This window comes from Glycine max, chromosome 9 (genome assembly GCF_000004515.6).
Source record: "Glycine max cultivar Williams 82 chromosome 9, Glycine_max_v4.0, whole genome shotgun sequence".
Taxonomy (NCBI): domain Eukaryota; kingdom Viridiplantae; phylum Streptophyta; class Magnoliopsida; order Fabales; family Fabaceae; genus Glycine; species Glycine max.
The window spans coordinates 255,308-278,778 of NC_038245.2; the positions used below are offsets into that span (position 1 = coordinate 255,308).

Consider the following 23,471-nt stretch of genomic DNA (forward strand, 5'->3'; position numbering starts at 1 on the left):
TGTACATTCACGCACACATACACTACACAGTGACGTTACAAGAGAAATAAAAAATGTAGTCGAGATATATTCTGTACTTTAAAAAGCTTGGGTTACAATCGTACATAGTACGCAACAGTGTTGTTACAGGTTGTTCATACGAAGATTTCGTGCAGACAAGAACAACCTTGGTTCTTCACTCCGGTTTATGGGTCCCCACGTTTTGCTCGTTGACAACAACTTTGGGATGACTTTAGAGTTTAGGGTTTAGGGTTGAGGATGTAGGATCTTCCGCCTCGTGTTATGATTCCCTGATTTACGATTCTGTGTCCCCTTTCCAAGTCTGAGTAAAATCTTGAGTGTGACTACCTTGCTTCTGATATATTCTTAACTTAAAACAATGTCTAATTTTTTTATCACTCATTGACACATTATTGTACATGTTGCTTCTGTGTCCTCTATGTTAAGATGCACAACTTCTGTATCATTCCTTAGAGTTGAATTTCATTAGCTTTTGGTTTCTTTGTCCACACTTCCCTCTTCTGTCTACACTTCTCTTCTCCTATTGAAATGCTGGATGTTTTATTGAGCGGTTGTACTGGTTTGAATTTCGAACTGTTGAGTGAATAATAATTCTATCAGGGTAGTAAATTGTCTGCAATCATATTAAATTCATTCTATCCCAATATTTCATTTTCTATTCCAAGTACCCATTGGTGCTAAAAATGGTTTTCTAGAAAATATTTGCTTGGCTTTTGCCTGCAGTGATTATGGAAGCGGATTATGGAAAGGATTGCACCAAATTTGAGAAGAGAGAAAATCTTTCAGTTCCCCCTGGTTTTACATCCCTGACATCTTTCATTTTGAAAAGGGGTGGAAATGTTAAGAAAAGTGATAAATCTACAACCTTGTGAATTGCATCTGAACAAGAGCCAATCTTCATGGAGACTATACCCGAGATGAATGACATTACTGCTTATAGACAGGTTCTTATGCATCGGCCGTGGATAATCTCGGACCAGAGCAACCACCGCAAACCTGAGGAATCTCACACCTACGGCATTTTTTTTTGTTAGTGATTAGATTACTGATAAAATCAAACTAGAAAGGCATAGTCCCAGACAAGATGATCAAATCAAGATTCAAATAGTGAATCATAAGTTTGAATTGTGAATCATAATGTGTATAAGTGTATTGTAAGATTCAAAGACAATGAAATATAACTTCAAATATATCACATAGTTGATGCATAGTGTTCAATCTAATAATTTTAAACTAGAAATAGATAAAACAACGTAGCCATAAAGCTCATCAACAAATTAATAGTTATATCTAAGTTTGTGAAGTCTCTATTTTACAAGAATGGAAGCGAATCAATGAAATAACAAAACAGGGTGCATGCATTGGACAAGTGAGAGTCAGTGACAAATAAATTTGTGAAATAATCCAATAGGATAAGTTCAGAAGTGTTCCTTCAATCCCTTTCCATTTAACAGTTTAAGCTTATTTGACTTTTCAATTTATTTCATGGAAATTGGTGAAAGAAAAGTAAGTAAAAGTAACAAATTGTTGTATCATGTGATTTATATCAATGATACGAAACTGTACTGATTCGTTCATGTATTGTAAGGTTCAAAGTCATTTGAGATTCATCTAATGATACAAATTGATAGTTAGCTGAATCGAATTGTGAATCATGAGATTCTATAACTATGGTCCCAGAGCAGACAATGGCTCTTGCTGCACCATAAGTTAATTGTATTGATACTTTATACCCAGAATATTGAATCTGAATTCTGAAATGAAATGCATGAATGAGAATATGGCAATATGAATAAGTTTTAATGATTTTGTTCATTAAAAAATCAGTGTCGATGTTTGTTTTATATTGAGTAATAATTTCAATAATAAATACAAGAATCAAGATACTATACATGTCCTTAGGTGGTGGGTAAGGGTAACCTACAATAATTGGAATGGAATCTTGCTGATCTTATCTTGTTCAAGTTCTGCATTGTTATTAGGACTCATATTTAGATGCAGATAGTGTACTTAAACTGCCTATGTTTTTGTTTGTTTTGGAATTAGGTGTGAATTAGGCAATATCTCACTACTGATATTGGTAGAATAATCTTTTATGATTACTTCGGATGACTGATTCCAATTTTCCACGTGCTTTTGTGAGCATAATCTTTTAACTGTGTTTTCTTTTTCTTTTGCGAGGATCCCTCTTTAAATGCTGGTCGTCCAAAAGGGGCCATACATGGATGTCCAAACTGCAGTAATTGTGTGAAGGTATGTACCATTCAATTTACCTTTCCACATTGGAACAGTCATGATCATGTCTCCTTTTTTTGTTTGTTTATCAATGTCTTGAACCAGGTAACAGCAAGGTGGCATCCTAGGGATGCCATAAGAGGAGTTTTGGAAGAAGCTCCTATTTTCCACCCAACAGAAGAGGTACCTACCACCCAACAGAAGACGTGTACATGGAAACACTCTTGTGTTTTAATGTACACTTCTTCATTTATGTCATCAAATGTGGATTCTTATGATTGTTGAGATTGTAGAATAAAATGTTTGAGGAATTGTGTACATTATGAAGGAATTCAAAGACACACTTAAATATATTGCAAGCATACGTTCCAAAGCAGAACCTTATGGAATTTGCCGTATTGTCCCTCCTACTTGCTGGAAATCACCATGCTCTCTTGAGAAAAAGAACTTATGGGAAAAGTCTGAATTTGTTGCTCAGATTCAGCGAATTGATGGACACCAAGTTCAGAATGCACAAGAAACTACGGCTAGTGCTCGTGGAAATACAAAAACCAAGAGAAAAGGAGATGTAAAAGTAGCTTTAGACTCTCAGCTTGGAATAGAAACACCAGCATTCCAAATACCCAGAATGTTGAAAAATGTGACTGTCAGTCTGAACCTGGTCCTACATTCAGTCTCAAAACATTTAAGAAATATGCAGACATATTTAAGAGCCAGTACTTCAGTTACAAGGATAATAAGAAGATTATAGGTTCCAATATAAAATATACGTCAGCAGTGGGAACCATCTGTGAAGAATATTGAGGGTGAATATGGACGGATTGTTCAAAATCCAACTGAAGAAATCAAAGTATATTGAAGGATAAATTGAAACATGCAGTACCTTGTCCATCTTCAGTCTTTGATACGTTGTGAAAATTCTAATTTATCTCATTCTACCTCATGGTAGGTGCTTCGTATTAACACTTTGGAGGCTGGAGTTTTTAGCAGTGGATTTTCCACACTTTCTGATCCTGTGGAGGCATGCACTTACCCTGAATATTTGAAATCTGGATGGAACATGAATAATATACTTTCACTGTCAGGTTCCCTTCTTTGTTTTGAAAGCTCTGAAGCTTCACGTAATTTTGCCCCCAAGATTCACGTGGGAATGTGCTTTTCTCCACTCAACTGGGTATGCCATCGCTTTATTGCCTTATACTTGCATGCACATCACATCTTTGTTTTCAATATCTTTTCATTCTCCTAATGGTATTCTGGGAGAAACTTCCCAACTAATTTTCAAATATAATTAATGAACCCCTTCTGCTTACTTTTCTTTCTAATCGGTTGACAAAAACAGAAAGTTGAAGAGCACCACTTATACTCATTATCTTATATGCATTTGGGTGAACCAAAAGTGTGGTATGGAATCCCAGGAAGATTTGCTGCTAACTTTGAAACAATTTGGAAGAAGTATCTCCCAGATTTGCATGCAGGATAGTCTGATATGCATGATAATATGGTGAGAATATGATTGCTTGTTATGAAAAATTATTTTTCTTTGAAAAGTAACTGTGATGCACGCCTAACAGCCTTTTATTTCTCATATTTTTCTTCTATTAGCCCCTTCAATATGAATCCTTGCATGTTTTTCTGACAAATATCATACTATTGGTTAGATGGATTCCGACTCTACTGGATTATTTATACACTAATTCCACCCATTTTCCAGTCAATATCTCCCAACTATACTAATTTTCTCTCTTTTTATATCATCTACTGAATTTCAAAAGTTTCATTGACCATAAAAAGGATTCCTAGTTTTGAAGGAAGAATAAGTGTATGTTCATTTGTTTCATCAACTGAAATTCACTTGTGCAACGGGCACTTGGAGAAGGAAGCATAGGCTCAACTCATAAAATCTCTGTTCACTTGGAGAAGGAAGCATAGGCTCAACCCATAGAATCTCTGTTTGCACTTGCTTAAGTATAGCTTACAATTACATTATTGTAATCAACCTGGTTTTGCAGTACCAAATGTAAAATGCAATGTCCTTGAGTTGAGGTTTTTTCTTTTTACCTAGAAAATATGAAGCACTAATTTTCAACAGCAACTCAACCTTTTGCTAAAGCTGTCTTCATTCACAATACTAGTTTCAAAATAAAGCTCAATTTCTTCTAGGCTCCAAGTCTGACAAACCTTGTTCTTGCTGGTTGCAATAATCTTTCTTTGGCTTTGTTGAAGTGTTTAATAATTGCCGCCATCAATTTCTGATAGAGAAAATAGGAGTAGAGAAAGTTACTCTTCAACTAGTTCTATTCTGAGTGTTTCGATAAATTCATGTGAGCTGCCACCAGAAATATAAGGTTCTGTATTGTTTTTAAGGGAAAGAATTTTTTGATATGTTAAACTTTGAGGTAGGCTTCATGCAAATATTTGGTACATGTATCATTCAGGATTTGCTTGTGCCTTCAACTAAGTTGTGCTCCTCTTGAGTCTCCAAGGATAAAATGTTGTAGAGCTATAATGAGAACAGAGTAGAGAGACTTTGCTTTCATGTAAATTTATAATTATTTTCATTAAAATTTATTAACCTTTGTTTTGCGAGTTTATTTGAATATAAGCAGATAATTTAAATATAGATATAATGTTTTAAAAATAAAATTGTTATCATTTTGTAATTTATTGTAAACAATTCATTGTAAATGGAGTTTTTAAGTATTGTGTGAATTTTTTTATAAAAGTTTAAGCAGATTGATTGTTGATTTTTTTCATGAGATTATCATTGGAAAATAAAATATATCAAATATTATAATTTATTAAGGTAGCTTATCAAATATTTCCTTGTAAACTATATATTCCATATTTATTAACATTTAAATAAAGAGAAAATAGAAAATAATTATCCTAACTCTAAAATTCTTAAAGACATGGGTCTATTTTATAGCATATAGTTGTAATAATGGTTCTAAAAAAATTAAAAATTATAATAATGGTGTGAGTAATTTCACACAATCTCTCACTCATATAAATATGAATATTTAATACAATATAAATATTAAATTTATATTTATTTTATGTATTGTTGTTATAATGTTAATATGTAAAAATTTTAACTGCATTTATTATCAAAATTAAAATTTATTTAAACAATGTATTTTTATTAATAATTTTAAAGATATTATTTTTAATTATGTGATATTATTGAAGATTTTAATTGACTATTCTTGTCGCATCATAAATTAAACATTCTCATTTAGTCTCATCAAAATTATATAACATTATTATTATCATCATTTTTTATTATTTAGATAACTGATTAGCAATAAAATAATAACAATAAACAAGTGGGAACAAATACTACTATTTTATAGTAGTTACATTATCTCTTATTTTATTAATTTTCTCTATTTCTATTTAATAAATATTTTTTTTATTAAATTGACTATCCCATTTTTTTTCATTACACCTACTTATATCTTAAATAAAAAAGACACTTAATACATTTGTATTTATAATGATGTTATTTTTTCTTATTTAAAAAAAATTAAAAGTATATTATTATTAAATTGTGTAAAAATAGATAATAATAATAATATATAAATAGATATTATAAATATGTGTATAAATTATATACATAAATTTTTTAAATAAATGAACAAATAGATATTTTAGCATGCTATATTTATTAGTTGTATATAAAAAATATGTGCTTAAATTTTATAATAAAAATCATTAATATTAGCTATTTAATCCTCCAATAATTTTATATTGAATTGATTCAAATTATAAAGTTTAAGTTTTGATCAATGGTTAAGTTTTAAGTTTAGATTATTTTGTCAAATCAACGATTATTATAAAGTGTAACTTTTGATCCAACGGTTGTAAAAGTTTCAAGTGAAATTTACTTATATAGATAGATATAGATATTTTCATATCACATTAAATCATATCAATGGTTGTTAAATAGAAATTTCAATCTAGTGACTCAAAAATGTTAAAGTGAATGTCACATAATTGAATAAGATCAACAATTATTTTTAAGTTTAAGTTTTGATCTGATGGCTGTAAAAACTTCAAGTAAAATTTACATACACACATATATATTGATAGATAGATAAACATACTTTAGTTGCAATGTTGGGGTGTGAAAAAAATAATGCATGAGAAGTATGATTTCGTTGTGCATGTTCAATAGAATCATACTTATGTTGTGTTGTTTGGACATGGTGGTGAAGATCTAGGTCCATGGGTCTTGATTGATGCATAGGTGTTTGAACACAAAGGTGGTAAGGACGCGGGGACAGAGGTGTGTAGGTGGTGTTGTGCGTGGTTAGAGTGGTTGGGTTCAAATATAGGGTGGAGATGGTGTGACAGTGATTGGATGGGTAGTGGCGCATTGAGTGGTTCATGTGCGGATCTAGTTGGGGTGGGGTGTGTGCAACAATTTTGCTAGAGGACGAAGGTGGAGTGATGCAAAAAGAAGTCTCGAGGTTTAAACAATCACACAACAAAAACATGGTTTTGTTGTGATCTTTCCTTAGATGAACAACAAAATTATATTTTCGTTATGCGTTTTTTAAAACCGGAAAAAGTTCCATAGTGGAAACACAATCTCATTGTAATTTCGGTACAAATACATAATAAGATTGTATTTTTGTTGTGTTATTTTTTAAAAGAAAAAAAAACACAACAAAAATATAATTTTATTGTGAATTTATTACAAATACACAATGAAATTGTATTTTCAATGTGAGATTTTCTTGAATTTTATAAAACACAATGAAAACTCGAATATATCTTGGAAATAAAAAGAAGGTTTGGGGTGGGGGAATTAAAGATGGATGGGTGGTGGGTTTGAAATGAAAGTTTTTTCTAAAGAAATTTTATTTTTATAAGGACCAATAGCAAATGGTGCAAGGGCCAAAAGCAACCCCTTAATTTTAATGGTTAGAGAGTAATATTGTTATTGATAACTATAAAACATAAATCATGTTAACTTAAACCGTACTAGTACACAAATATTTTTTAATTTAAATATCACGTCAATATTTTTTATTTTTTTATCTCTCTTTTTATGTCGTATCATAAATTTTATTACACCTATATTTTTCACTAATTTTTTACTCTCATTCTATTTGTTCAGTTGAATAAGTTAATTTGTGTAGATAAAACATTTTTCTAATTAAAAACATTATTTTGCTTACTTTTCATTTCTGTTGGTCGCACTTTTACTTTTATAAATTCTCTCTTTCTTACCATGACATCATGAAACTGGATAAACAATCTTCGACAAAGTTATTCTAATTTACGTACTTGGTCAAATCATAATTGTATTTATTCTATTTCTGGGTTTTCTCTTTAATATCCCGGTCGTAATTAACGTAGCTACCCCACCCCGGTGTAAACATCCTTAATTAGACATATGTAAGCGTCTGAACACTATATATATATTAATTGAATTAATTAAGAATAACATAAAAATGATCAAATTTAAAATAGATAACAAACACATGATAAAAGTTTCTTTATAAAAAAGCGCATGATAAAAGTTAAGCTTGAAATAATTAGTTTTTTTATATAAAAATAATTAGTTATTTTAATCCATATACAGTTTTATTAGATACATTGATCCTTATTGTCATATTGTGTTTCATAAGTTTTAATTGATATCTGAAAAAAGCTTATAAAAACTTAAGTACTTATTTTGAAATGAATGTTACTTGTCAGTTAATTTGAATTAAACGATTAGTTTAATCATAAATATATTAACATTCTAGTGTTCTCAGTTCATTGAGTCGCATACCCCATGCTATAAGATTAGTTTATGTAATTAATTAATAAATATAGAGAGAAAATAAGATCATCTGGAAAATAAAACAAACCGGCCAGCACATTATTATTGCTTATTTATTCAAGGCATTTGACCACATGCCCTGACTTTCATTCACATTTCAGCAGACCTTTCTTTTGTAGACTAATTAATGGAAGAAAGTTTATAAGAAAATTCGGTAGTTGATAGGAGCAGGTAAGTAAAGCATTTCAATGGTTACGGCTCCTCTCTTCGAAAATTATAGTGTAAGTGTCTGATGTGACTTACAAGGACAAAGGTTTCAATTCGTCGCGGTGTTTAATCATGATACACTCCATAATATATTCAATTTTATTAGTTGTTTATTCATTAAGGATCTAACTACCCTTCCTATAAAGAACTTATAGTGTTTTATTATAAGAAAAAAAATAAAACTTAAGACCAAGACCAAATCAAACAATACCGTGGCAGGAGAATTTGACAACACTATCATGCTATAAATTGTTATTTGACGAATTACAATGTTGTTAGAGAGCACCAAGATGGCCTCTTCAACTTTTCTTCGTTCCTATTTTCTGCTTCTTCTTCTAATTATTCTCCCCTTTCTCCCATCTGTGTTTAGTGCTACTTCTTCAAACTGTAATGTAGACTTAAATTCCTCTCTGGTCACCAATGGCACATGGAATTCACCTTCTGGTCACTTTGCCTTTGGTTTCCAAAGTGTTTTATTCGACAACAAGGAGTTCATGTCCGTGCTTGCAGTTTGGTTTGCCAAAGACCCCAACAGAACCATAGTATGGTATGCAAAACAAAAACAAAGTCCTGCTTTTCCTTCCGGTTCCACAGTAAACCTAACAAACAAAGGAATTGTAGTCAACGATCCAAAGGGTCATGAGATGTGGCATCGTCCAGAAAATAACACTACTATTGCCTTAGTATCATGTGCTTCTATGTTAGACAATGGAAGTTTTGTGCTTCTTGATGAAAGTGGGAAGCAGGTTTGGGAGAGTTTTGAAGAGCCTACAGATACCATTTTGCCTGGTCAGAATCTGGCTAAGCCTAAAACCTTCAGAGCACGTGAATCTGACACAAGTTTTTATAATGGGGGTTTTGAACTCAGTTGGCAGAACGATAGCAACTTGGTTCTTTACTATTCACCACAATCAAGCGATGATCAAGCCTCTCAATCTCCTACAGGTGAAGCTTACTGGGCCACTGGAACTTTCAAAACTGAATCACAACTATTCTTTGATGAGTCCGGACGCATGTACATAAAAAATGACACGGGTACAGTGATCAGTGAAATCACATACAGTGGACCAGAAGAGTTCTTCTACATGGCTAGAATTGACCCTGATGGGGTTTTCAGATTATATCGGCATCCGAAAGGTTAGAACCTATATATTAAGCACCAATGTTTTCATTTTTTTTTCCATGTATTTTTATATGATATGTATCTTATATCTGAGGGCGAGCCCTGGTGCAGCGGTAAAGTTGTGCCTTGGTGACTTGTTGGTCATGGGTTCAAATCCGGAAACAGTCTCTTTGCATATGCAAGGGTAAGGCTGCGTACAACATCCCTCCCCCATACCTTCGCATAGCGAAGAGCCTCTGGACAACGGGGTACGAAGTTTTTATGTATCTTATATCTGTATCCGTATCGATACTTTTGAATGATACTTCATCGATACGTATCTATGAAGTGTCTGAGGCTTAGAGTCTAAGCCTTTAAAAATGTTATGAAAATCTAAATAGAAGAATGTTTTTGGTAATTCTTAAATTTGGATTCCTAGAATTGCAATTATATAATCACTACATCTATTGTACTATCCTATATATTGTCATATCGAATACAATCATATGTGACACAAGTATGGTATCTATGCATCACAGGTGAGAACACAGTTGCTGATAGTTGCAGTTCGGGGTGGTGGAGTGTGGTGCAACAGTATCCCCAAGATATTTGTCTTTCCTTCACAAAACAAACTGGGAATGTAATCTGTGGTTATAACAGCTACTGCATTACCATCAATGGGAAGCCTGAGTGTGAGTGCCCGGATCATTATTCTTCTTTTGAACATGACAATCTCACAGGTTGTAGGCCAGATTTTCCCCTGCCGAGCTGCAACAAAGACGGGTGGGAGCAGAATAAGGATCTTGTAGATTTCAAAGAGTATACAAATTTGGACTGGCCTCTCTCTGATTATGACAAGTTGGTTGCAACTGCTATGGACAAGGATATGTGTAAACAAAAGTGCCTTGAGGATTGCTTTTGTGCTGTAGCCATATATGGTGAGGGACAATGTTGGAAGAAGAAGTATCCTTTCAGTAATGGAAGGAAGCACCCTAATGTTACTAGAATAGCTCTTGTCAAGGTACCTAAAAGAGATTTGGACAGGGGTGGGAGAGAACAGACTACACTTGTGCTTGTCATATCAATATTGCTTGGGAGCTCAGTGTTTCTCAATGTGCTTCTATTTGTTGCCTTGTTTGTTGCTTTTTTCATTTTCTACCACAAGAGGCTTTTGAATAATCCAAAATTGTCAGCTGCAACCATAAGATCTTTTACATACAAGGAGCTTGAAGAAGCAACCACGGGGTTCAAACAAATGTTGGGTCGTGGTGCTTTTGGAACAGTCTATAAAGGGGTGTTAACATCAGATACAAGCAGGTATGTTGCTGTGAAGAGGCTAGATAAGGTGGTGCAAGAAGGCGAGAAGGAGTTCAAAACAGAAGTGAGTGTGATTGGACAAACCCACCACAGGAACTTGGTTCGTTTACTTGGTTATTGTGACGAAGGGGAGCATCGTCTTCTGGTGTATGAGCACATGAGCAATGGCTCCTTGGCTAGCTTTCTCTTTGGGATATCAAGGCCCCATTGGAACCAAAGAGTGCAAATTGCTTTGGGGATTGCAAGAGGTCTCACATATTTGCATGAAGAGTGCAGCACTCAGATCATTCATTGTGACATAAAGCCTCAGAATATACTCTTAGACGAGTTGTTCACGCCAAGGATTGCTGATTTTGGGTTGGCAAAGTTGTTGTTGGCTGAACAATCAAAAGCTGCTAAGACGGGTTTGAGAGGGACAATTGGTTACTTTGCACCTGAGTGGTTTAGGAAAGCTTCAATCACCACTAAAATAGACGTATATAGTTTTGGGGTGGTGTTGTTAGAGATCATATGTTGCAAGTCAAGCGTTGCCTTTGCGATGGCTAATGATGAAGAGGCACTTATAGATTGGGCATATCGGTGTTATAGCCAAGGGAAGGTGGCTAAATTGGTAGAAAATGATGAGGAGGCAAAGAATGATATAAAGAGAGTGGAAAAGCATGTCATGGTAGCAATTTGGTGCATTCAAGAGGATCCTTCGTTGAGACCCTCCATGAAGAAGGTTACCCAAATGCTTGAGGGCGTGACAACAGTTTCTGTGCCACCTCGCCCTTCCATATTCAGTTCATCATCGTTTGAAATTTCATTTACTTCGTAACTAAATTGTTGATCAGTGTTTCTATGATCATAGTTGTTTGTTGTATATATTTTATTTGTATGTTTATGACTACTGATTCTCTTTACTGAGATCGCTTATAGTGCGTGTGTTGCATCATGTTTGGTTTAGTCTATTAAGTTGGAGATGCTAAACAATTAGAAAATTATCGGTACCTTGTGGGACTAAAGTAAACTAACCAATTCCTTTACGCATAATCATTCATACAAGAGAAAGAATATACTGCAATCCTCAATAACATAATACAACTAGAAAATTTATTGAAAAAATTGTAATTTTGTTTACCCTAATCTCAAATTTATGATTTTGGTTTTCATAAATTTTAATTTTAATTGTAATATTTGATTTCTCTAGTCTTATAAATTAGGTGATTTTGGTCTTATTAACAAATAATTTTAATTAATTGAGTTATCAAATTAATTATAAATTAATCAAAATTATTAATTATAAAAAAATTGAATTAAAAATGATTAATCATAAATTTTCACAATATCATATTTCTTCTCTTCTTCATAAATACCTCTTTCTCTTCTATATTTATGGTTGTGTGATTCTACCATCATAATACCCCAATTAGATTAGAGTTAATAGTCTTAGTGAAGTTTTAACTGAATTAAAACTTTTATCTTCTTAATTTTTAATTATAACATTTAATGCTTAGTTTTATAAATTTTTCATTTTGATGAAGTTGATGGCTTATTAACTTATTATTATTATTATTATTATTATTATTATATCAAGCTGAATCCATTCAAGTCACCTCTAATTATTATTAGGACCAAAAAAATTATCTACTCAAGCCTTGTTTTTGGTGGAGCTGAATTAACAAAATAGACTTGTTCAAGATGCAAACAAATTAACACATGGGTAAACTTTATCTTAATATCTTTTATAAGTAATTATTATAAAAATTAATAAATTTATTAATAATAATTTATAATTAAACGATAGTATAAATATTAATACATATAGTATTATTATTCTTAAAATAATGATTTTATTTCACCCTCCTTCAAAGGTTTCACCGACTTCCATAAAAGGGAACACATTTTCCCAACACAATTCGAATGGTACGATGAAGACGGCATATAAGGGAACAAATTTTCCCAACACAATTCGAATGGTACGATGAAGACGGCATATGGTAGTTTAAGCATGGAACCTATTTTCCCTTCTCAAGAATAATGGCATCTTTTCATTTCAAGAACTTTAACGAATGATATAATTTAAGAAAACAATATAATATAATAATAGTATAGTATAATAAAGTTATCCTTTTTTTCTTGCATTTTCTCTGCCTTTTCACTTGCTAAAAGACAAAGAACCCTCATAAATATAAACTATATAATAATATAAAGTTCAGTTTAAGGGTGCAACCCAAAGTTTGAGAATTGAATTCGTTCAGATTTGAAAATGTGGGTTAAGGTTGTTCTTCTTCTCCTTGCAGCACTTTCTCTTTTTCACTTAGCCGCAGCTTCTCTTAATCGTAGCAGTTTTTCAGCAGATTTCTTCTTTGGAACAGCTTCTTCAGCTTACCAGGTTTTGTTCTGTCCCAACTTGTTTAAATCTTTAGTCTTTTAATCTTTCTATGTAAAAGGGTTGGATCTTATTTGCATTTTCTTTCTTTTTATGTACTTGGGATGTGAAGTATGAAGGTGCAGCACGTGAAGGTGGCAAGGGACCTAGTATATGGGACACCTTCACTCATAGCCACCCAGGTTTGCATCTCCTCTCTTCTTTTTCCCATCATATTTCTTTGTTTGTTCATTTTGAGTAGCATTGTTTCATGGTTATTTCCCTTTGTCAATATATTTCATTGTTTTGTTAGTAGTAGCCACCTTTTTTTTTTTTTATCCACAAATATTGGTTTGTTAGCTTTGGTAGAAATGTCACTCGGGATAATTCGAACTCGCGACCTCTTCCCCCTCCCTTCTCCTTTGACCATTTCCCAACCACTGGGCAACCATATATATTAAACCGACGAATAATACCCAAAGAGTTGAATGGGGCAAGCTTAAGTTAAAAACAAAAATAATAAGGATAATGGTAAAATATTTATTGGGTTAGCATTGAAGAAGATTTACTTCAATGACCCCCCATTCCATTTATTTGCTTGACCAAATTGATTTTGGGGGGCTAATACGTGGAATGAGAAAAACAATGATCATCAATTTATCTCTGTTAGCAATATAAGCAATGTTTCTTGGTCCTTTCTCATTTTGAAGTTGGTCTATACAAGGTACTTTCAGATAGAACAGAGTTGGTTTACTGAATAATGAAACAAACTCCAAATATTGAGACATTTTTCTCTGTTGTTCAGATAGAATAGCAGACCACAGTAATGGGGATGTTGCCATTGATTCATACCACCGCTACAAGGTACTTTCATTCTTCTAATTTGAGTTTAGAGATCTAGATGAATTTCCTTCGCTTTTGAGATTTTATTGTTTGCTCACACAATTTTTTTTCCAGGAAGATGTGGCCATGATGAAGGATATTGGATTCAATGCCTACAGGTTCTCCATCTCTTGGCCAAGGATACTACCTCGTGAGAAACTCTAATCATCCTTTAATTATCCTCAGATTAGTTGTTTGATAAATAGTTATTTATTTTTTAGGTTTTGGATAATTAGTTTGCATGATTTTAAGGGAATTATTAGCACTTTGAATTGCACATAGATATCGATGTGTTCATAATGCAATTAAGCTTAAACTACCTTGAATTTAGGTGGAAACCTGCAGGGAGGAGTTAACCAAGAAGGCATCACATATTACAACAATCTCATAAATGAACTGATAGCAAATGGTCAGCAGAAGTTAATTTTCTCTCTCTTCCTCTCTCTCATGATACTCCAAATCAAACTAAATTATATATACCTTTTTGGTTTACAGGACAGCAGCCCTTTATAACTCTATTTCACTCTGATTTCCCTCAAGCTCTTGAAGACGAATATGGTGGTTTTCTTAGTCCCAAAATTGAGTAAGCAATAGTGAAATATGTTATCTAGAATAGATTGAAAATGGACTTGTTCCTATTATTTACTCCCAACTGATGAAGAATCGGTACTTTGATTTTGCAAACAGGCAAGATTTTGCAAATTATGCAGAAGTATGCTTCAGGGAATTTGGTGACAGGGTTAAGCACTGGATTACATTAAACGAGCCAGTGCTATATAGCAATGGAGGTTATGGAAGTGGTGGATCCCCACCCAATAGATGCTCCAAGTGGTTTGCTAACTGCACTGCTGGTGATTCTACTACCGAGCCCTATTTAGTTACACACCACCTCATTCTTGCTCATGCTGCAGCAGTAAAGGTCTACAGGGAGAAGTTCCAGGTAAATGCATTATTATAATTATTTTTAATACAACAGCGAATATAATTGGTTAGAATTTAAGACAAAAATCATTCAATATGTGGTCAGTACAAGATTAATTGACAGTGGATGATTTTCTAATAGGCTTCTCAGAAGGGTCAAATTGGGGTAACACTGAATTCTGCTTGGGTTGTGCCACTTTCTCAATCAAAAGAGGACAGAGAAGCTGCATATCGAGGTCTTGCCTTTATGTATGACTGGTAAGTGTCTTTGCCACTTAGAAACACTCTTCTTGTTTCCAGTTATGTTAAGTTTCGCAACAGCTTGTGATGCAGTACAAAAAGAGTAGGATTTCGTGGCAGAAAATTAGCCCTTTCTTTGTTTCCTTTTTTATTTTAAAAAGTCTGAGGCTTTTGAGCCACTAATTTATTTCCTTTTATTAAGCATTATGTCATTGACCATTAGCATTAGGAATGCCTTAAATTTGATTTTGTCTGAGATTTACCCTAGAAATTCCTCAACTCAATAGAGACTTGAACTTCTATATATTGTAATCAATAACAGACTTGGGGAGGGGAGGAAAAATAAAAAAGTTTGAGCATTTTCTCAGTTACAAATTCAATTTCTCAGTATTCGAACAAATTAAAGAGCTTTTGGATTGCAAGTTCCGTTTCACTATGCAAGCTGCATCAGTTTGTGCTGTTTTTGTTTTGGGGGATTACTCTGGTACGGCAGTACTCATATTTATCCTGCATTTTAGTACCTTGATGAATGAATCATAAAGCATTTATTGGTTGCTGATTAAGAATTTATTGTGGGAACTGAGAATCCAGTATAAATAGCAACCTATGAATGTTTTAACTAATCAAAATCATACTACCATTCTCCAGTTAACAAGTATGAATACCATAACAACTCCAAGTTTTTTAACCTTTTCTGGTGACACAGTCAGGTCTAACTCCTCTTTTTGTGTTTACTCAAGGTTCATGGAACCACTTTACTCTGGAACATATCCTGCTGTAATGGTTAACAGAGTTGGAGGTCGTTTGCCAAAGTTTACCAAAAGGGAATACTTGATGGTTAAAGGGTCCTATGATTTCATAGGGTTAAACTATTACACTTCAACTTATGCAACTAGTTCTCCTTGCCCACGTGAAAGGCCAACTGCCTTTACAGACGCCTGCGTTAGATTTACTAGTAAGTCATTCTATGTGAAGCTCTTACACACTTTCCTATTAACTTCTATTGAATTTTCCTCATTCACTTGCTTACCCACGATTCATTTTGTTGCACTTGCATCAGCTGTAAGAAATGGGCTTCTCATTGGTCCAAAGGTACTTGTATAGTTATCACTTCATTAGTACTAGTTAACCAAGAGTTTACTCTATTTACGAATAGTTGCACTTTATTTTTCACTATACCTACTCGATAAGAATTTTTCAGAAAGGAGTTGAGAAATGAATAATTTTGCAGGCAGCCTCAGACTGGCTCTACGTCTATCCACCAGGAATTCAAGGTCTACTAGAATACACTAAGGAGAAATTTAACAACCCAATTATCTACATAACAGAAAATGGTAAAATTTTCTGCAATATTCTGTCACTTTTTTTTCCTAAAATTGATATTTTGCCATGGTAAAAAATGCTAGTTTTTCCGTTTCCATGAATTGTGTTATTTGAATTTTTGCAGGAATTGATGAGGTTAATGATGGGAAAATGTTACTTAATGACAGAACGAGGATTGATTATATCAGTCACCATCTTTTGTATCTTCAAAGGGCCATAAGGTGAGTTTAAAGTGAACATTTTAGTTATAATTCTTATGAAATTTACTTAGACCTCTTTTTTTTCTGGACTCAACAATTGTAAGCTAAGGCTCAAACTTTGAATCTGGTAGGAATGGAGTGAGGGTGAAAGGATACTTTGCATGGTCATTGTTGGACAATTTTGAATGGAATGCAGGGTACAGTCTTCGGTTTGGGCTCGTGTATGTGGATTACAAGAATGGACTGAAAAGATACCGCAAAAGATCAGCTTTGTGGTTCAAAATATTTCTTCACCAATGAAATGATCCTTGGTAGTGAAAGACAGAATTGATGGGGGAAGAAATAAGAATATGTTGTTTCTTTCTTAATCCTAGTCATTTTCTTTTGGCCATTGTAAGATCTAAGCAGAGCTACTTTGATGATTTCTGACAGCCTGCCAATAGTGAGGCTTCATGGTTATCTGTATAACTTACTTCCATTAATAAGTTTCTGTATTTGGTTTTCCTGTCCCTACCCCAACACTCATATAAGGACAACCAAGAGCTCTCTAGGGCCTCCGACATGTTTTAATTAGGTTTAAATATATTTTTAGTCTCTAAAGTATTACATGTGTGGTTGATCTCCTAGATTTTAATTGCGTCAACTGGATTTCTAAATGTTCATTGCATTTAATCTCATATAATAATTGATTAACATCTCAGCATTATGTTCTAGATGAAAACTTATGTTCAAAATTATGATAATAATTGATCAATCCGTTATATAAGCTAAAAACGTATGTTCAAGACAACTGATAAACTAGTGAAAATATTTCTTACTATTCAATATTAATATCATATTTTTTGCACCAACATTTTACCATTATTTGGTCACACTATTTCTGAACAGACAAATTTAAATTATCTATGAATTTGTTGTCATTGACCAGAGTGAACGGTCACGGTTGCTATAGTTGTTGGACTTGGATCCTGTTAAGGACACAAGTTCCGTATTATTGGGCCAGAAGTAAATAGAAGGTTACAGAGACCATGAATTTAAAATGTTAAGACATTTATTAACTCACTCTCACTTTTTTTTTCCGGAATTTTTTTAGGTTAAATTAGTTTTTTTGTCCTCTAATTTATTATTTATGTTTAATTTGATCCTCTAATTTTTTTGGATTCAATTTGGTTATTTAGTTTTTTTTTTCAATTTGATCCTCTAATTTTTAAAATTGATTTTGAAAAATGTGTATTTTGTGGTATTTTAAAATCACTTTGTGATGATTTTGAAGGGCAAAACTGAATTAAAAAATAAATCAATTCAAACAAAGTGTAATTTCTTATAATTTAGATTGAAGGATAAAATTGAATCAATTTAAAAAATTAGAAAATTAAATTGAATAAAAAAATAAAGGATTAAATTGAATTTAAAAAATAAATTAGGGAACTAAAAAATCAATTTAACCAAATTTTTATCAACTTAATTTTTAAAAGCTTTCTCAGTAAGCTGACAAATTAATATTATTTAAAAAAAAAAGTTGTATCTAATGCAGAAAGGCAGGCCCATCAGTTTCTATCCCAGATGAGAGAGAGGGGAAGCAATGCCTATATTGATTAATTGGTTTTCTTTATTTTTCCCTTTCAATTTTTAAATTTCTCTCAAGTTTTTTAGATTCTTTCACTGCACACTTTTGTCCGGTTGGATCTCTGCTGGCTTACTAACATGTCATTTACAGCCATTCAGTGGTATTCGGGGTCTCTCTGTTCTACCAATTTTTTCACACACAAAATTGTAATCAAAAGGAAAGCTCGACATTAATTAACTAAAGATTGCTGTTGCAAATAGTCGGAAGAATTGTAATGGAACAACTAAAATTGTTTCAAACTTTGTGTATAATCTTAAATACAGTTAGCATTTTCGATTCTTAAATAATTGGGTTGTAAGCAATGTTTAATCAGTTTGATAAGTGATTTGATGATCTATTTCTCTCTAGCCAAGTTGACAATTAATCTAAGTTTAATGGCATTCATTGTAATTGATATTAATCTAATTTATAAAAAGTTAAGAATGACATCAATTTAATTCTCTAAAAAATCAAAACCAAATTCTGGAATAAACCCTATAAATATAACTTCATTGGATGCTTTTGTAGTGCTTCGTTTGAGAGAAACAGTGTATTTAATTCCCCCTTCTTGCATTTGTAATTGTTGTCCAACATGGCAACATCAATAATGTATTGTTTTCTCTACCATCATGGATATATATAACTAATAACTAGGCCTAGGGCCAACAAACATGCTCCTGCACAGCTTTTGAAAGCGAATTTTCATCTCCAAAATTTAGTAAGGAATGGAGATAGAAGGAACCAATTTCTTCTCTCACCAAACTCAGAAATTCAAAGCAAAATTAAATAACGTCTATAAGACTATAATAAATATAGAACTCTACTAATGCCTTCTCCTTTTGGCTCATAGATCACTTCAAATCTAACCTATGAAACGTATTTACCTAAGATGTTAAATATATTTCCTATTTGGTCTACATTAACAGAGTCGTAATCATGATGAGATATTGTACCTCCAATAATGCACAATGCTGAACCTTTCCCTGAGAATTTACTTAAAGCACTTTTGTTAGATAAAAACAAGATGAAATGCTTGCTCAAGTAGACATGAGCTAAAAAAGGACTCAATAAATGCACATGGAAGAGGGACAATCCTCACATGTAAGAAACATGGTCCTTCACTGCTTTGCTTCCTGAATGCAAAGCATTCCCACTTTGGTTTTCTTATGGTGCAGCCAATCACACCCCTTCTCCTTATCCCCTTTTGCCAAATTATTCACCCATCACTTTTGCCACTGACACATAGTTCAAAGTCTCAAATGGGTCATCCTTGTCTGTTCTGACCAATGCATGAAGGACCTTTCAAATTTCTTGCAAAAAGAGCCCTTCCATAAAAAAAAAAGGGGGCTTATTCACCAAATTAGCATTAAACACGTGATATGGTAGCTTAATTTACATATGGATCTTGTTAATCAAGGATACTGATTAAAGATTTAAAAAATATTTATTATAAAAGTCATATAAAAACAAAAAAAAATCATAAATATTATAATTTAACATATCTTAATAACCTTTTTATTTTAAAATTTCTGAAAACATTAGTTAACATTTATCTTTACATGTTAGAGTAAGCTTATAGCGTAGGAGTATTAGTTAAAGCCATTGCCAAACTAGTGAGTAGTGAGTAATGACCCACTTGCCACTTTGTTGTATTTTCCTATTCTATACCAATGATGAAGGCAAAGCTATGATTGGTGTTCAGCCAATAATGCAGCCTTAATTGCTCAGGTGCTTGTACTAATTGGTCGCTTTGCTTGTCCTCCAAGCTGGGTACAAACCATAAATGGGTTTGGAATAAGTTAACTTGTGGGTATTATAGCCTGCTTTGGTGGAATTCAATCCATTTAACAAGGCTGCCAATGTAAATTAATGGCCTATGTATCCTTCACACAAATACTGTCATTTCTATGATTCAGTATTCTTCTAGCCAAATAAACGTTGTTTAATTTATGATTTTGTCAAACATGCAGTTATGAACATATTTTAAGAACTAGTAAAAAAATGAAAGTTCATATTAGAAAAAACATTTATTACCCTTTTTTATTTGTCATTTTTAAGAAAGTTTTTATTTTATACTATTATGCCATTACAGATTATAATTTAAGATTATAATTTATGATGAGTTTGTTGAGTTTTATAATAACTTAAGTTCTATTAATAATGATTTGTAATATTATTTTTTATTCTTTTTATAAGAAACAAATTTTAATATATTTTATACTAAAACTTATTTCCTATAAAAAGACCAAAGAAAATAGTTGACAATATAAAATTGTTTACTCTCACGGCATGAAAATTAAACTTTCTTTCACATTTGGAACAAATTCTCATGTAGAACTCTATGGAAAGTGCTCCTACTTCAACTCTTTCAATTTATATTACTGAAGATCTTTTACTTGGGGATTGGCATCTTCGCCTAAGCAGGATTGTGCCATAGCCGGATTTTCATCCACAGAACGCTTGGTAACATTATTTTCTTCAATCATACTCAAAGTGAACATATAAAATAGTAGGGTTATGACTACATATTCTTAACCAATAACTTGGAAAAAAGAGTAGTTAATTCGACCATAGTTGTACACTATAGAAAACGATAGTGCCATAAGTCATAACCACCACCTCAACAATCCAAATGGTTACTTGTTTGTGCAATATTCCTTGCTTAATAATACCAAATTGAAAAGGTTTCAAGAACTTGAGTAGTTAATGGCGTAATTCAACCTTGTCTTGCAATCCTTCCTACAAAAGAAAACGTGTCATGAAATTATTAATTAAACCGCACCTTCTACACCTTCAGTTTGTTAATTTTTAGTTTGCTTGTTTTTGTTCTAGAACTCTTTAGATTTGAATTTCTATTAATTGGAGAATTTAGAATTATAAAAACGATCTGAATGAATAATTTGATTCCCCTACAAATCTATATAATTATGTGATCTATTATAAATTTGAAATCACATATATATATATATATATATATATATATATATATATATATATATATATGAGTTTAATGTCAATTAAGCGATAATATAAAATAATTTTATATTATTATTTAATCACATGTTATTATTTAAATTACTTTAAAATAATTATTTTAAAAGTTAATTAATAAGTTGTGTATAATTTTTTTAATATTTTATTAGGTTTTTTACTATATATTAGGTTAATGTTTTAATTTGTAAGTATGTCATTTTCTAATAAAGTTTTTTTTTACACTATTGGTGTTCTAAATTTGAGTATGCTTCTAATTAACCTTTTATAATTTGCCCTTCATCCATTAGACAAACGATAATATAATTCTAATAACCTGATTTCCTCTTATGATTTTGACCAGTTAACTATCTCTGTGTTTTTAGATTTACCGAAATGCTAAATGAAACCATAACCTTATGAAGTCGATCTACAGAGATATCCAATTTCAGCTAAGAAAAGAAAGATATAGTTAAATATAATAACGATAGTTAGCTTTCTCTTCTTTGTCAATTGATTATGAAGTTTCTGGCATATTCCTAAAGTCAAGGTCCACTAATAATTTCCTTCTTATAAGGAAAAAAAGAAGTTTTTCTCCACTTGCACCTTGATTCCAACAAAGTATTTCTTAATCTTAATTCCTGATGATGGAACAATTAATTATCAAATGAAATAGTTAGCTATATATATAGCTGTTCTTCCCTTTTGGGCTAAAGTATGAGGAGTTGATCGGCAGAAAATTGCATCAGCTACTATCTGTACAACCTTGCATTGCTAGCTTTCGAGCCAGAATCCAAATGAATAAAGTTGTAAATTAAGACAACTAATAAGATTGGTACACCCACTTTCACCAAAATAGGACAATATTTTGGAGTTGTTACGCATGTTTTATAAGCAGTTAGAGACGATTACATATAACCACCTAATAATCATAAATAATCACAAGCCTTAATCTCTAATATAATCTTATATTCTAGATCGAGGTTCAATTCATTAGTCCAAACGGTGTAGTTAAGCTATGACTATCAGTTCTTAATACTATTTTGTTTACACACATCTTGTCAATTCTAGGATTATTTATTTATGCTCAATTTGAGGAACATATACGTCCGAAACAAAGTCCATGCAAGAAATTTGTGTGACATCACAGTACCACTTTGGTATATATATTTGAATGGGTCAACAAAGAAACTTCCAGCTAAAAGGTAATAAACCTGTCAAAAAAAAAAAACTAAAAGGTAATAAATAGGTTATCATCAAAGAAAGAGATGATAAATTGCGATAGAAAAATACACAAACATATTAAAATGTTATTTAATGATGTTTATTACTCGTAATAATTGAAAAATTTTCTACATCAATTATTGTTTTTAGGTTGGAGAATGCTGGTGTAATAATTGGTATTACTTATTAGTACAGGAAAGAAAAACCAAACTGGAAAACCTTTTCTTTCATTAAATACTAAGCTTCAATTCAACTAATTATTGCTTCTGCTATGCGTAGACTACGGGTCGTAAGAGGAATAAATCACTTGTTATAAAATAAATAAGTATTTCTAACCCTCTTATAATTCAATTGTTATATATTAGAATCATGAACAAATTAGATCATGCTCGTGACTTGAGATTGTGCGCGATAATGGCCATTATTCATGATGTTTTAAATTAAAAATCCAGGAGTCAGAGATATAATGCCTTTATCTTTACATGTCAACTGCCAGGTTTGTATATGCATATGTGTTAAATTGAAAATTCCATTCACATGCCCGCACGATTTTTATATGCTTATTATGGAATGGAAGGAAAATATTATACTGTATTTATTATCAATATAATAGTAAAATAAAGTGATTTAAAAAATTGTCTTTTGGAGGCTACACACGCAGTTAATCTCTTTCTTTTTAAGGGGGATTTAGATGGAATTAATCTTTGTTTGCATACATTGGAAAAGAGATAATTAAAATACCCAATATTCAACTAAAGCTGAAATTGTTAAAATATTGGTGTGATAAATAACCCTTAATTATGATGGGGATATCAATCTAATTTTTAGAGATTTTTTTTAATGATATCTTAATTTGACAAGTTTGATTGTGATTATATATACTCATAATGTAGTGCTCTACGGGGGAAACTGATGTGGCTATAATCTTGTATTCTTATACGCGGTCATTAGTGAAACATAAAAGAGAACGAGGAACCTTCTTCATTGCCTGGTTCTGACAAAAAATACTACAACTACTTTTGTTTCCTCATGCG

The 23,471-nt window shown here is 32.2% G+C and overlaps 2 protein-coding genes across 2 annotated transcripts; both read left to right on the top strand.

Moving 5' to 3' along the window:
- The first annotated feature begins 8,582 nt into the window (after positions 1-8,582).
- LOC100796323 (G-type lectin S-receptor-like serine/threonine-protein kinase LECRK3) lies at positions 8,583-11,701 on the top strand. Its single transcript, XM_003534653.5, has 2 exons — positions 8,583-9,439; positions 9,944-11,701. Exons 1-2 carry the CDS (start codon positions 8,593-8,595, stop codon positions 11,536-11,538), a joined length of 2,442 nt encoding a protein of 813 aa, XP_003534701.1. The 5' UTR covers positions 8,583-8,592; the 3' UTR covers positions 11,539-11,701.
- A 1,204-nt stretch (positions 11,702-12,905) lies between these two features.
- Positions 12,906-17,142, top strand: LOC100807128 (beta-glucosidase 24). The gene is made up of 13 exons (XM_003534425.5): positions 12,906-13,095; positions 13,205-13,274; positions 13,877-13,935; positions 14,029-14,104; positions 14,285-14,362; positions 14,449-14,536; positions 14,641-14,893; positions 15,017-15,132; positions 15,855-16,069; positions 16,175-16,206; positions 16,346-16,448; positions 16,562-16,658; positions 16,769-17,142. The coding sequence occupies exons 1-13, from the start codon at positions 12,970-12,972 to the stop codon at positions 16,935-16,937; spliced, it is 1,482 nt and encodes a 493-aa protein (XP_003534473.1). The 5' UTR covers positions 12,906-12,969; the 3' UTR covers positions 16,938-17,142.
- The last annotated feature ends 6,329 nt before the right edge of the window (positions 17,143-23,471 follow it).

What these genes read in the sequence shown, in the direction of transcription:
- LOC100796323 (XM_003534653.5), top strand. Translation starts at nt 8,593, where the DNA reads ATGGCCTCTTCAACTTTTCTTCGTTCCTATTTTCTGCTTCTTCTTCTA. An exon ending in ATTATATCGGCATCCGAAAG is followed by an intron (nt 9,440 to 9,943) that starts GTTAGAACCTAT and finishes TATGCATCACAG; the next exon opens with GTGAGAACACAGTTGCTGAT.
- LOC100807128 (XM_003534425.5), top strand. Translation starts at nt 12,970, where the DNA reads ATGTGGGTTAAGGTTGTTCTTCTTCTCCTTGCAGCACTTTCTCTTTTT. An exon ending in CTTCACTCATAGCCACCCAG is followed by an intron (nt 13,275 to 13,876) that starts GTTTGCATCTCC and finishes TCTGTTGTTCAG; the next exon opens with ATAGAATAGCAGACCACAGT. An exon ending in TATCTACATAACAGAAAATG is followed by an intron (nt 16,449 to 16,561) that starts GTAAAATTTTCT and finishes GAATTTTTGCAG; the next exon opens with GAATTGATGAGGTTAATGAT.